We start from the raw sequence: 14,426 nt of genomic DNA, 5'->3' as shown, positions 1-14,426 counted from the left end.
ACTTAAAAGTAATCTATTATTACTTTTTGAAAAGTAATTAAAATGCAGAACATTATCGGTTATTACATGGTCTAATGAATACGTTAGCTACATTTATTTTTTAATTAAAAATAATGTTTTTATTTATTTTATAATTTAGTGTTGTTTGTTGGGCGAGTTATAAAGACGATGATGCTTTGCCCTGATTGTATTTTAAGACTTCCTGTGCGAGTGGGGAGAGAGTCGTCTACGTATTCCGGAAACATTTTGGTTCGCATCCTGCTGACATCTTTCTCTGTCTCGAGCGTGCATTATAATTTTACAAATAAACATGTGTTATTTACGATATGTTTTTCCTTTATTCGCTTGAACGGTTAACGTTTGAAGCTCTCATTTCAAGAGACAGATTGCATTCCTCCCAGTTTTTTAAAATCTTATTACAAAATAAACTATTACAGACTCATCGAATGAAAAGTAAAATTTCATTCGTTTTGACGGTTTAAAAATTAATAAGCATAATTTGAAATATCGATGTTAGTTTGATTTAGTTCAAAGCTAAGGGTAGTGCTGCCCTTTATTTTATTGTCCCGATTATATATCGTTGAAAAGCCGATTATAGTATTTTGCCTTAAAATTGCATACAAAAGGGTTCAGCTAGGCATTTGTTAATAAAGAGCCGGTGTGGCATTACAGAAGCAACTAAGCCATGAAATAGGCGTCGGAAATCGTGAAATTCAAATCAGGGCACATCTAGAATAAGTGAAAATTAGGGAAGAGGACTAGCTGTGTCAGATGTGTAAACTAAACGTTTTTCTGCTAACTTCACTATCTAAGCTTTTATAGATAATTTTTATTGGCATATATGACGTTATTTCATATTTGCAGAATTTATTTTTAATTTAATCAGCCAGACAGATAATCATCGTTCGTAAAACAAACAACAGAATGTCATTACGCAGCGAAGTATGAAAAGCTAATAGAATTGTGTGGAAAAAAAAATATATATACGGGTGATTCCAAATTGCACGGCAATCTTACAGGAGATGAATCTATAACCAAAAATAAGAAAAAAAGTTCATATAAACATCGGTCAGAAAACGGTTCGATAGCGAATTTCGGCTCGCAAAACATTTAGCCCTGTTTTCTGATCCCTTTGTGAAATTAAACCTCAAATTTACCCCTCGATTTGTACCCCAAGAATTTTAGTACGGTTTAATTTCTCAGAGGGAGCAGAAAGTTGAGCTAAATGTTTCGCGCGCCGAACTCGCTAACTAACCGTTTTCTGACCTATGATAATATGAATTTTTTTCTTATTTTTGGCTATAGAATCATCTCTCGAGAGATTGTCGTGCAATTTGGAATCATTCTATATATATAAAAATTAAGTACGCAAAGGAATAGAAACAATAATTTTGAGGAAACAATTTTTAAACGCGTAACCATTAAATAAGCAAATAAATGCTAGTGCAAGTATTTTCATAAAATGGTATCTATCTAACTGTATAATACGCTACGGAAACATGACGGTTTTGTACAATTTATAAGACGCCATCAATTCGGTTCCGCGGTGAGCTGTGCGTCTGCGGGAAGGTCCAGTCAAATGAACATCTGATGTTTGACTGCTCTGTTCTTGGGAGGAGCCAGAGACCGGGCCATCATGGAACTTAGAGGTCAACGGGAAAATTCGCCACTCACAAGCGGCGAGAGCCGCATTGTCGAACAGTGTGGGAGTTCCTTGATGCAGTTGCTTTGTTCAATCGACATCAGAGTTTACATAAGGGAAAGACTCCTACCGCACTGCTATGTGAAGTAACCTAACCTAGATATATATATATATTATATATGGCTGATCACCAGTCAATTAAGGCTCCAAGCGCTTTAATATGGTAGACAGGTACTTGCTGGCATTCAGCGATCTAAGTGTGGCAGCGAATTGCTGTCTAAACTTAATAAATTTTAATTTATGGATGTCATATATTTTTAGTAGTTTGCGCTTACCCATTTTAGTAATGACAAGTGAGCGGTTGGGGCACGTAAGCCGGTGGTGTATGACACCGAGCTTAGTCCGCTCACGCTGTTAGGTAATCTCTAAGAGCTATTTAGGACACTGGTCGCTAAACTTTTTCGAGGCTCATATTTGAGCCTCGAGGAACATATTTGAGCATCATAAGTGTCATGAGGTAACCAAGCGTAAACTTCGTGTGTCCCAAACGCAGACGTCAGAGGACAACTTCACGCCGATTCTCTCGTATTGACGGCTTCTACTGTAATATATATAGTTAACGTAAAATTGTTACTATGCCTTTCAGTAATTCAGTACTCTGAAATACAGGGTGATTACAAATGAAATATACAATTTCGATAACTTTTTAAAGTTGTATTTTTTAAGAGTCGAAATCATTACTTACATAATTATATAGAAGAACATGAGTGCACCGTTTAACACGACAAATATCAACACGGTAGTTTAATTCGTCCCAAACTCGTGCAAGCGTATGCCGATCAACGGTAGCGACAGCATTTGTAATGCGTTGTTTTAAGTTGTCGGTATCAACAGGAAGGGACAGTATAAAAACTGTCTTTTACCATTTAAGGTAGTTGTAAGACAACCAAGGCTTAAACACAATATTTTCCTCACTTGCATGGCCAGTCTATGGACTGGGAAGGCGTTCATCCAGATAATTTCTGACCTCTAAGTGGGAGTGAGACGGAGCACCTACTTGTACAAAGCCCAAGTCGTCACTATCTTCCTCTAGTTGAGGTATTAGGCATTCGCTTAATATGTCCAGATAAATTACTACGGTTGCTGTCACTTGTGAAAAAAAGAACTGCTTATACTCCCTTTCACGAGACACAGCGCAAAACATGTTCATTTTAGGGGAATCGTGTACAAGTTGTAAACTTCCTCTCCGGTTTTCGTACCGCATATTCTTATATTATGTCTGTTAACTTTTCCACTAATGTGAAACGTACATTTATCACCTAAAGTTAGGCGATGAAAAAAGCTATCGTTATTTTCAAACGTTTTCGCAGAATTTTCCGCACAGTCGGTTGAGGAATTTGCAATTCTAAACTCGTAATCTAGTCGATTTGCCTGGCTACATCGATATACATCACGAACACGATCGATTGTTCTTCCGAAACAGAGGTCTTTCAACACTTTTTTACATAGATACTCTGTATTTTGAAACTGTTATTCCAGTCGTAGATTTATTTTCTTGTTGGTTGTGATTTACCATATTTTTTTCTGAAACGCTGCCTGATAACATAGTTTGTTTTTGGCTAATTCTAGCATAAAAAAAACTTTCTCTACTGCAGTAGCGGCCGCAACATGAGATAACATGGAAACATGACATGTCATAAGTGACATTAGCAGCAGAGCCTATATACCAACATAACGATTAAAAAATCCCTGTAAAACCGTACCATTTACTGTATTCACATACACCAGTTTAATATTTTGTAAGCTCTCCAAAGTGTATATTTCATTTGTAATCATTCTGTACCGTAAAGCGTATTCTTGGATTATTTTTCTCGCTAGGAGCGTGGTTGGTCTGGTTTTTGGTGGTTGGGTTTCAATTAACCACACATCTCGGGTATGGTCGGCCTGAGACTGTACAAAACTACACTTCATTTACACTCATGCATATCATCCTCTGATGTAATATCTTACGGTGGTTCCGGAGGCCAAACGGAAAAAAAGATGGTTGTTTATTACTTCCATTTAACTTATATATATATATTTTTTTTTTTAATAATGTAATTATATTTCATACAGAATTTCTGCTTGAATCAAAATGCACGAGTGTTATGGGTTCAGGTTCGCAATATTTTTGTTTTCAGATCAATGAGTTATAGTGATTTACTCTGAAGTTCATTTGTGTCGTCTAGTTAGTGAGCTTTCTTAGTCGAATAGTCTATTCTGTTATTTATTTTCATAAGCGTTTTTTTTCGATTTAAGTTTAGAAATTGTGTACAAATAATCTTAGTCGAATTTATGTATCTAAATTATAAGATAAATATTTAGCCTGTTTTATTTTTAGGACAACTTTATTGTAAATACGATTTTAATTAATTTTTTTCTCTTTTCAGGGCACTTTCTAATGGCACTTATTTGGGAGATATAACCGTCAATCAATCTGAAATGCCTTGTAAGTATATAAAAAATTCTAATATGTGTAACGTTTGTTTGTTTAATTATTAATTAGACCAGCCCGTCAGCACTTCGAAGTTGGTTGCTATACAGCTGATTTTCGAAGTCAAAGGTTCTGACATACAAATCCTAGTAAACGGTAGTCGCATTTATATAAATTTGAATACAATTCCGTGGATACCGATGTACTTTCGTAGTTGGGGTTCAATTAACCACACGTCTCAGGAATAGTCGGTCTGCACAAGACTGTACCTCATTTGCATGTCATACATACAAGGTCTGTAAATAAAGTAATGAGACTATTTTTTTTTTTTTTGGCAGCCAAAGCGGCAACACTGTAAAGTTACTAGTAAACATATGGTTACACGAACAGCTGGTTTATATTATGTAGTAATATTTTTGGTCTATTGTTGCCATGTCAGACGTAAACAACTTTTTGTGAAACAAGTTTTTGTTGTGGGTTACAAAAATCAGTGTTACTAATTACGAGCAACGTTGTGCAATCAAGATTTGTATTAAAACTCTGTGAGAATGCTACTGAAACTTTTTCAAAATTGAAAAGGGCGTATGGTGATGTCGCTCTGTCACAAGCCAAATTTTTAAGAGGTTTAAAGCATTTTCAGGTTGCCGGGAATCACTTCCGGACGTTCCCCGCTCTGTAAGATCGTTAACGTCAAAATGTGACGACAATGTTGAGCGAATCAGAGTTGATGTGGTACGACCGGCGATTGACGGTCAAAATTATGGCAGAACAATTAATTGAATTTGAACCGTACCACAGTGAAAAACGTTTGTGCAAAATTGGTCCCAAAAAACCTCACGGTTGAACAGAAAAACAACAGGGTGGAAGTGTGCCGCGATCTTCTAGAGTGAATTAAAACTGATGCTGATTTTCTAAAAAAAAAGGTTATTACGGGTGATGAATTTTGGATATTTGATTACGACCCAGAAACATAACGCCAGAACAAGGAGTGGCACACTTCAAACTCACCACGTCCGAAAAAAGCAAAAATAAGATAATCAGAAATCAAAACCGTGCTATTTTTGTTTCTTCGATAGTAATGGAATTGTCCATAAGGAGTTTTTGCCTATAGGACTGACTGTACTGCAATATATTTACCGAGAAATTATTTTAAGACTGCGGAAAAGAGTTGCCCGCGTGAGACCAGCCATAAAAGACAACTGGATGTTGCAAGTCTGACAACAGAACTTGTCAGACTGCAATTTTAATTAATGAGTTTTTGACTAAGAAAAACATTCCTATAGTTCCCCAACCACCATATTCACCTGACTGTAATCCCTGCGACTTTTTTCTATTCCGGACTTTAAAAAAAACACCTCCAAAGACACCATTTGGTAACAGTAAAAAAACATTTAAAAAAATTGTAACCGATCATCTGAAGGATATTCCGGTTTTTGAGTACCAACACTATAAAGTGTGGGAAAACCGATTGAAGCGTTGCGTGACTTTCCAAGGGAACTATTTCGATGGTGATAGGACTGTAAATAAAAGGTTTTTCTGAACCAGTTTCATTACTTTATTTTTTTGTTTAACCTCCGAGACTACCGTTAAGTATTGCTTCAGAGGATGCGATGAATGATTTATAGCGTGTGTGAAATTGTCATGCCTGACCGGGATTCGAACCCGAGACCTCCGGAAAAAGGCCGAGATCCCACGGAGGCCGGCTCATTACTTTATTTACAGACCTTGTACGTAACTTCCGATCTCATTGGGCGTAAGAGAGGAGGGGCTTGTAAGTTCACTAGTTGAACAGATTTCAACGTTCGCATTATGAAAAAAAATTAAATATAATGTAGTAAATGGCAGAGATAAACAGCAAACCGGCAGTTAAGTGAACTGTTATAGTTTGATAACATCAGTACATCTTGTGATACATACAACACCGAAGAATTATTTGTACCTGATGTCTTTCAGTACGACTTTGCCATTTATGATTTAATCACTTACGTGATATTTATGGATATTTTCAAAAACACGTTTTAAAAAACCTTCTTGTACTATAAAATAATGCAACACACTTAAAGATTTCTCTCCCCCCTCCCATTCTCATTACTTTTATTTTTATTACAGTTTTTTATATATGTTTACATTTCAAGATAAAATATCTTACGATCGACGACCTACAGGGTTTCATTTCTTTGTTTCAATGAATGTTACGTATTTCTGGTTAGTGGTATTTTTTATGCGAGTTGTATTAACTACGTTCTTCAAAATGAGTTATTATTAATAGACATTTGTAATTGGTTGGCAAGTTTTATGTTTATAAGACGGGATATTATTTATTATGATTAAAAATATGTTAAAGAATAAACAAAACTGAAAATATTTAACGCTTACCGCTTACTTTTATCATAAAATCAGAAATATACGAACGTTAATAAATATCATACACTACAAATTTACATATATTTGAAATTATTTAGATTTTATACAGTTTTAAAATATATTTGTGTACCGTTGTTAAACGAATCTGATTTCATAAGCAACGTGATCGTTTTCGTTAGAAAGCTTTCGTTGCTATAGTATTTTAGAATTATATTTTATGTTACAATTTTTTTAAGATTTCAATGACTAAATATGTAATGAAATTTTAAGGTCTGTTAGTAAACCTGAACAAATCTCTATATGATTTGAAAATGAAAAAAAAGTGAAAAATCATATACTTCTATATGATTTTGGAACTGTATCTATTTGCTAGCAAAGTAAATAATTCCTAAATAAGTTTGTTTGAAAGTTTCGAATGAACTAAATACTATTTTTTTTTTCGCTTAAGTGTAAGTGCTACCAGTCCGACCGTCCGTTTTAACGCGTGGTGTCTTTTAAAGAATTTTTATAAAAATACTATTTTATTGATACGCCAAGTTTGTATACGCCAAGTATCAACATTTTCTAAATTCTACTATACCCTTGAGCGATGTAATCGTATTAAAGACACGAGTTAATAAAGAAGTAATAAGGAGAATTGAATGAGAATAGATGTTTAAGTGGAGCAATTCAAAATAGGAGAGCCTGTTTGAGATATACGAGTATCATAAGAGGATAATGATTGACACTACTTGAAGGATTAGCTGAAAATTACGAAGAGAAGATAATAAAAAAAATGTAAAAAAATTATTAAAACACTATTCATAAATTAAATGCGCTAAGAGTGGGGTGCTCAGAGAACCCCACTCGTTAGGGCATCTATGACTTTCGCATAATTCTTACATATCACCATCAAAGCTTGTTGTCAAATTTATTCTGAGATACCGCCCTAAAATTATTTTTTACCTTTTAGTACATTTAATTTAAGAGTGATGTTTTAAAACTTTTTTTATATATTTTTTATTTTCTACTTTTTAGTGTATTTAATATAAGAATGGTCTTTAAAAGGTTTTTATATTTTTTATTTCTTTTCAATTTTCATAAGCTTTCAGTTTCCAATACCGCAGATAAGAGTATAAGTAGGCAGCTTTAAAGTTCATTATCTTAAAATATTCCTGTATATACTCATATACACTTGAGTTGAGAAGATGGAGAAATCGTATTTTTTACATTTTATCTTGTCATAATCTAGATGTGCACGCAACAATTTGTTTTTAGATTCAGCACATCCTGCTGGCACACGGCACTTGGATATTTTGAATTCGCATTTTTTACAATTTTTTTTGTCCAGCCGGAGTCTATCGGGCATATTTTTCTTCAGCGTGTGTGCGGTTGCTTGTTCAAGTTCTGTCTGCAGCAAAATTATTTTTTTTATTTTTTTTTAACCTTTTGATGTTTTTTCTTGAAATTTTAAGGTGATTTTGATTTTAGTTTGTAAACTACGCGGGGGAAATGCGCACTTCTCACTTATGATCGAAGAGGAGTAATGACTTATTTACTAGTTCATAAGTATCAGGAATCATCAGACTTAAATATTCGATTGTAACCGATAATATGAAATTTTAATTTTTTCCTCAGCCGTAGAAAAAATACTTTCGTTCAGTTTAATCAGTTGAAACGACGATATCACAAACATTCTTTCACTAAGAAAATATATATTTAAACGTGGTTGCATAAGTTCAAGGGTAATTTTTTTCACTTTATTATCTTTTTTCACTAATTAACGCATCTTAACGACTTGAAAATGTTGCTAAAATGTGTTATCAGGAACAAACCTGTATGAAAAATTTCGGAGCGAATGGATAAGCGGAAGTGCTTCAAAATTCGACTAAAACGTTCCGCACAATGATTATCGCATACACAGTCCAAGAGCGAGTTAATATAAGAGTGGTAAAAAAGTATATTTCGTTGTGATGTAATATCAAATGATTATAATATCAATTGATGTAATATCAAGTGATAATATCAAATTATTAGGGGGCCTAAAAGTTTGCTTCAAAATATTGGTGGTGATGGACCTATCTTAGAGAACATAATCTAAACAAAACATCCTATTCTGCGATAAGATTATTATTATTATTATCGTATATGATCGTCGTAATCAATGATAAATAGAGGATACATTACACACAATTATGAGGATCCATCGTATATTTTATACAGTACGTTCCTCGGGTTTTCTCGCTGTAAATTTACTTCACACAACTGAAGATTTTTTGTTCAACATATAATCTGTTGCTATTCCGAAATTCTAAGTATTTTCGTGTGAAATTCATGAAAATTACTTTGTAAGACGAATCGTATTCGTTTCCCTTTTCCAGAAAACGATGCAGGATTTTTTTTATATTTATATGTTGGAAACATTTTTGTTTAGTATGGGCAATGTCTGTTGTGGGTCTGTGTGAGGCCGCTCATTATCATGTTGTAAGATTATGGGCATGGTGGTTTTTCGAACGCGACATACTCGTCGTCTAAGATATCTTAACGTCTAAGCGTACCGTTTGAAGTTCACAGTCGTCCCATGTTCTAAATACTCAGTCACATAAACGTGTTTGGCGTCCCAAAACACCGTCAAAAAGAGTTTCTACGCCGACGCTTGAGTTTTGAATTTGTTGGGTTTTGCCGATTCGTAATGTCTGTATTCCACGCTTTGACTTTTTTTCTTTTGGGTCGTAATGATGTACCCGACTCTCATCCTCGGTCACAATATTGAAAAGGAAGTAGTTTCCTTCGGCACGATAGCGCTGTAAAAGTTCTTCGCAACATTCGACACGACGCTGCTTGTGTTCGTCCGTCAGTTTGCGCGATATCCGTCGTGCATAGATTTTACGGTAACCCAGTCGCTCGATAATATGGCCTACTCGTTCTTTATATATGCCTAACTGAATAGCGATGCGTTAGTGGGTGATTCGCCGGTCACTTTGTAGCAAATCGTCCACCTCCTTTCGATGTTTCTTGTCAGTCACTGAAACTGGTCGTCCTCAATTATCGCTTTGCCAGCTTCACATTCACGAAATTTCAGCACCCACCTATTCACAGTACTCCTGTCGAGTAACGATGAAGAATATTCGTAGAATTCACATTTTTTGCTGTACGCTGTTTTAACCGTGTTGAGATATTGGCCGTACTCGACTCCATTTTAACCGCTACTGAAAATAAGCCGGTGAACGGATTTCAACGCATTATCGAAAGTTTGTAAAGGGGGAGTTAGCTATCATATGCTGCTACACCCTTGTCGATAGTACCTTTTGTCTCCGTGTAGCCCGCTAGTGTGTAAACCTTTTCAGCTGAGCCTCGTACTGATCCCATAATTAAGGGTTCGTAAGTTGTTTTTTATTTACTACCGGATTTGTTAAATAGAATTTTAAGACGAATTTAAAGTATTATTTTTTTAATTTACTGACCTTTTTTGGCCGGTATTATATATTTGTTTTTAACTTAATATTTGTTACTAATAATTTACAATTTTATAACTAAGTAGAGTACTAATATTTGCTAATATAATGCCTTTGTAAAATTGAAGTTTTTTTGTTAACTGTAAATTAATATTTTAAATTTAGTAGTCAGTCATATCATGTTTTAATGTATATTTATCTTTAGGAAGAGAATAAAATAATCTTATATTTCTCAGTATGAACTGAGGAGATAACGTTATGAGCAATTCTTCTCGGTATAAATATAACTTAACAAATTAAGCTTAATAATTGATTACAAAACGTCATACTATTTTTTTTTCTTTTAATGTGCTTGTTTAAATGTTAATGATTGATCGCGCTTATTATTGTATGCTGTTTTAAAGTAATTATAAAATGGTAATAATACTCCGATGATGTTTTACGTCTGCGTCAGTTTTAAGGATAAGTTGTTTTCCTTGTAATTTTTCGCTTTTTTTTCGAATAAGAATTGTTTATTGACATTTCAATTTATTATAGATTGTTTTCTTGATTGATACTGATAAATTATTTCAACGCTAACATTGAAGTGTTATTGTTAGCTGGAAGTACGTATAGTTTTACTGTACTAACGCTCTCGTTTAATCGTTTCACTTATCTTACACCAGTATTGTAATCTATAAAGTTAAGAGGATCTAAAAACTGGATACTTTTTTGCACCGGATTAGAGTTGCTTACACACAAATAAAATTTAAAAAATGAAACCTTGTTTTACACGTGATTACAATATATGGACGCTCCACTCGGATTTTTTCAAAAGAACATTAATTGAATCTATTATGAGAAAGTCATAGAGTCACGGTTATCAAATTTTCAGTAAAACAAACAAAACTATTTTCTTTGAAAACCAACAGGTTTCCACATTAGGCTATATTATCACTTATTACTCCCCACAAATTCAGTTTCTGGTACACCTTTTAGCAATTTTTTGACCAACAATTTTCTTTGCAGAAAATGTTTTTCTTTGTTGGCTCGTGACGTTTTCATAATAAATAACTGAAGTAGGTGAAAATAAAATTCTAATAATTCCATTTTTGAGGATGTATGCATGAATATAATTTGTTTTTTTATATGTTTACTTATAAGTACAAAAAATTCAACTTTAAAATTACAAATTATACAGTTCAGTTACCAAAATATATCCATAATAAGTAAGTTACAATAATGATAAAAATCGGGTGGGGCTGTGTCGGGGCGCACGGCCGTCTGTAATGTGAAATATTACAGACCTTGGATGAAATTCCTCCGAGCTACAGACCGACTTATCTGGTTAAGTTGGAGTTAAGTTAAGTGGGAGAACCACCATCATTTTTTTTTTTTAACAAAACTGGAAGTCTCTGATAGAAAATTTTAGTTCTTCATTTGGCCAACTCTACAGAAAATTGGTCGGTCTATATGTCAGCGAGTCGCTTTTAGTGCATCGGATTGAAATAAAAACCGAGACATTGTCTGAGTACTAAATTTAACTTTAACATAAAACAGACATTAAATGGTACATATTTATTCGACGAAAATTTTGTTCAACATCGGTCTGTCATATGAGAAGCAAGAGACACAAGGCATAATAAGCAGCGGTAGAGGTGCTCGCGCCGTCGACGTTGTTCACAGAGTGCACCGTGCCAGCTTTGCGACGCTCCCGAAACAGTCTCGCTCGCTCAGCACCGGACATCGGGATACCTGTGCGTGGCCCATAACCTCCCCTTTTCAACGATATGCGTAATTTATATTTCCGGCTGGCTTTTGCGCGGGCTGAGGCTGACGTATTGAATTTTTATACTTTTTACACATAAGTATTGTCCGAAATACACTTATTATTACTTAAATCGATCCATCTCGACAAACTCCAAACAGAAACCCACAAATCACTGCGCTATCGCGTCTAAGTCGTGATTGTATTACACTTCAAACTCACCACGTCCAAAAAAAGCAAAAATAAGCTAATCAAAAATCAAACCCCTGCTAATTTGTTTCTTCGATAGCAGTGGCATTGTCCACAAGGAGGTTTTGCCTACATGACAGACTGTAAATCAATATGTTTACCGAGAAATTCTTGAAAGACTGTGGAAAAGAGTTGCCCGCGTGAGACCAGCCATCAAAGACAACTGGATCCTGTATCATGACAATGGACCTTGTGTCACATTGCACTCTCAATTAATGAGTTTTTGGCAAAGAAAAACATTCTTGTTGTTTCTCAACCGCGTTATTTACCTGACTTGAGTCCCTGCGACTTTTTTTTGTTCCCCACTTTAAAAAAACACCTCAAAGGACTTTGGAACAGTAAAAAACATTTTAATAAAATGTAACCGACCATCTGAAGGATATTCCGGTTTCCGAGTTTTAACACTGCTATGAAGAGTGGGGAAACAGTTTGAATCGTTGCGTGACTTACCAAGGAAATTATTTCGAAGGTAATAGATTCGATCTATAATTGAATTATAAATATAAGGTTTTTCTGAACCAGTCTCATTACTTTATTTACAGACCTCGTGTGTATATATATATATATATATAACTTTCAAGCAGATCTATAGCGTAAAATAAGTTTTTACTTTACTGTAAACTAAAACATACTTTTTACATTCCGATCACGTTTGCATAATGGTAAGCGAGCGTTCACAAACTGTTTAATTGCTTTAACTGCTACTGAGTGCACCTGTAGGGAATATCATTGAATAATGCACTACGGATCATTACCTAGTTATTTCCTGAAAAATATTTATGTTTTATCATACATGTTTAAATAATGTTGAAGTACCCTTTTAGAATTTCAAATAGATACTTTTGTCAACTGAAATCCGTAAATGAACTTGTTAGAATTAAGGATGCTATAACCAGAAATAGAAATAATTTCTTAAAAAACAATAAGTAAATATCGTGAAACGAACAGACTGCAGTAAATGTTAGGAAAAGTGAGTAAAACAGGTAATTTTAAAAGTATGGCAAATTTGAATCATACATTTTACGAGAGAAATTGTACCATTTGTATTCTTATAATTTAGTATTAAACAAATGTACGTTCATTTTTTACTTCCTTGTACGAAGTAAAGGAAGTATTGTTAACGCGAAAAATTTCGGTTTTCAGATTTCAACGGAAACATTTTGACCATCTCTGAATCCATTTTGATTAGTTTCAGCGTGACGTATGTATGTTGAAATTTTGCATTTAGAACTGTTGTAACATCTAGTTGTACTCCTTCCTTTTTGATAGAAATCGACTGGGCCAAAAGAGTTAAAAAGAAACAAAATCAAAAAAAGAAAAATTGGGTTTTGGACTTTTTCTTAACTCTAGTAATCAACCCCCATTGAGAGCTTTTCAATGATATATCAAAGTGGTACTTATTTTCACTGCATTCAGAGTCGCAACCAAATAACATTTTAATTAATAAAATATTTGGATATTACAAGGAAAGGGGCGCATCGATTCAAATCCGACTTCATTAAACTTTTTTCTTTTTTTTTAAAATTGAAATATATTGATTTATTAATAATTAGTAACCTCTGTAAAAAAAAATTACAATAAATAATAATTTACTAGAAAAAAATATCAGAAGTTATTAATGAAATAAAATTTAATATTTTTTTGTTAATTTTAAAAAATATGTGTATATTATGTGTATATTTAAATTATTAAAAATTGAACTGGGTTATTTAAAAATCACAGTTTTAAAACTTGCCGGGCAATAAAAAAAAAATTGGTAAACGTGTATACAACATTTTTACCGCTTTCCAATTTTGTAATAACGCAGTTGACAGCATCAAACAACTAGGATTTCTCCCTTTCCACTACACTTATAATTAAATTATTGCTTTATTTAAATTTTTCTGATATAATTAAAGATTCTAACTATGATTTTGTTTTATTTTTCTACAAGTTTTTGGGAAAGGTAAAACGGTTTCAAACTAGAAAAGAAACTGGTATCTTTATTAGTACAGGGAGCAACATAAAACCGAACTCATAACGTAACCGCTGCAGAATCTGTAGGTTATGTTGGAATCAAATTTTATGAATGATACGATAAATTAAACAAGAAAAATATGAAACCTAATTTAAATATTGCATTTGTTTACCTTATTGTTACAAAAGATGTTCAAAATGACCAACCTGGGCATCGATGCACTTTTATGCTCGACTGATCATATTGAGAGTCGTCTGACGCAAAACGTTGTCAATGCCATTGATTTCTCGTTGAATGTTCATCTTCATTTCATCAATATTGTGCGTATTAGATGCATAAACTCTCTCCTTTCAGTAGTCCCAAAGGAAAAAAAGCGCAAGTAGACAACTCTGGGGAACGTGGAGGCCACCGTCCTCAGCTGACAGGTCGTTCATTTGTGAAAGCTGCATGAACGCGATTCAGTGAAACGTTTGATGTGTGACACGTTGCTCCGTCATGTTGTGGAGAAGGTGTATTCTTCTTATTATCAGTTAATTGTGCGTAGAATTTTTCGAAAATTG

General features: G+C 33.9%; 1 protein-coding gene across 8 annotated transcripts in view; it reads left to right on the top strand.

The window, feature by feature from the left end:
* The window catches only part of LOC142318955 (uncharacterized), a 231,678-nt gene that overhangs the window by 95,035 nt on the left and 122,217 nt on the right, over window positions 1–14,426 (top strand). For all 8 annotated transcript variants that reach the window (XM_075355651.1, XM_075355646.1, XM_075355648.1 and 5 more), the window contains exon 2: window positions 4,072–4,130. In XM_075355651.1, coding sequence (XP_075211766.1) covers window positions 4,072–4,130 — 59 coding nt within the window. The remainder of the gene's footprint in view (window positions 1–4,071; window positions 4,131–14,426) is intronic.

The sequence above is a fragment of the Lycorma delicatula genome, chromosome 2 (assembly GCF_047948215.1).
Source record: "Lycorma delicatula isolate Av1 chromosome 2, ASM4794821v1, whole genome shotgun sequence".
In the NCBI taxonomy this organism is placed as follows: domain Eukaryota; kingdom Metazoa; phylum Arthropoda; class Insecta; order Hemiptera; family Fulgoridae; genus Lycorma; species Lycorma delicatula.
Note: the sequence above shows the minus strand (reverse complement) of the source record. Positions and strands in the feature narration are given on the sequence as shown.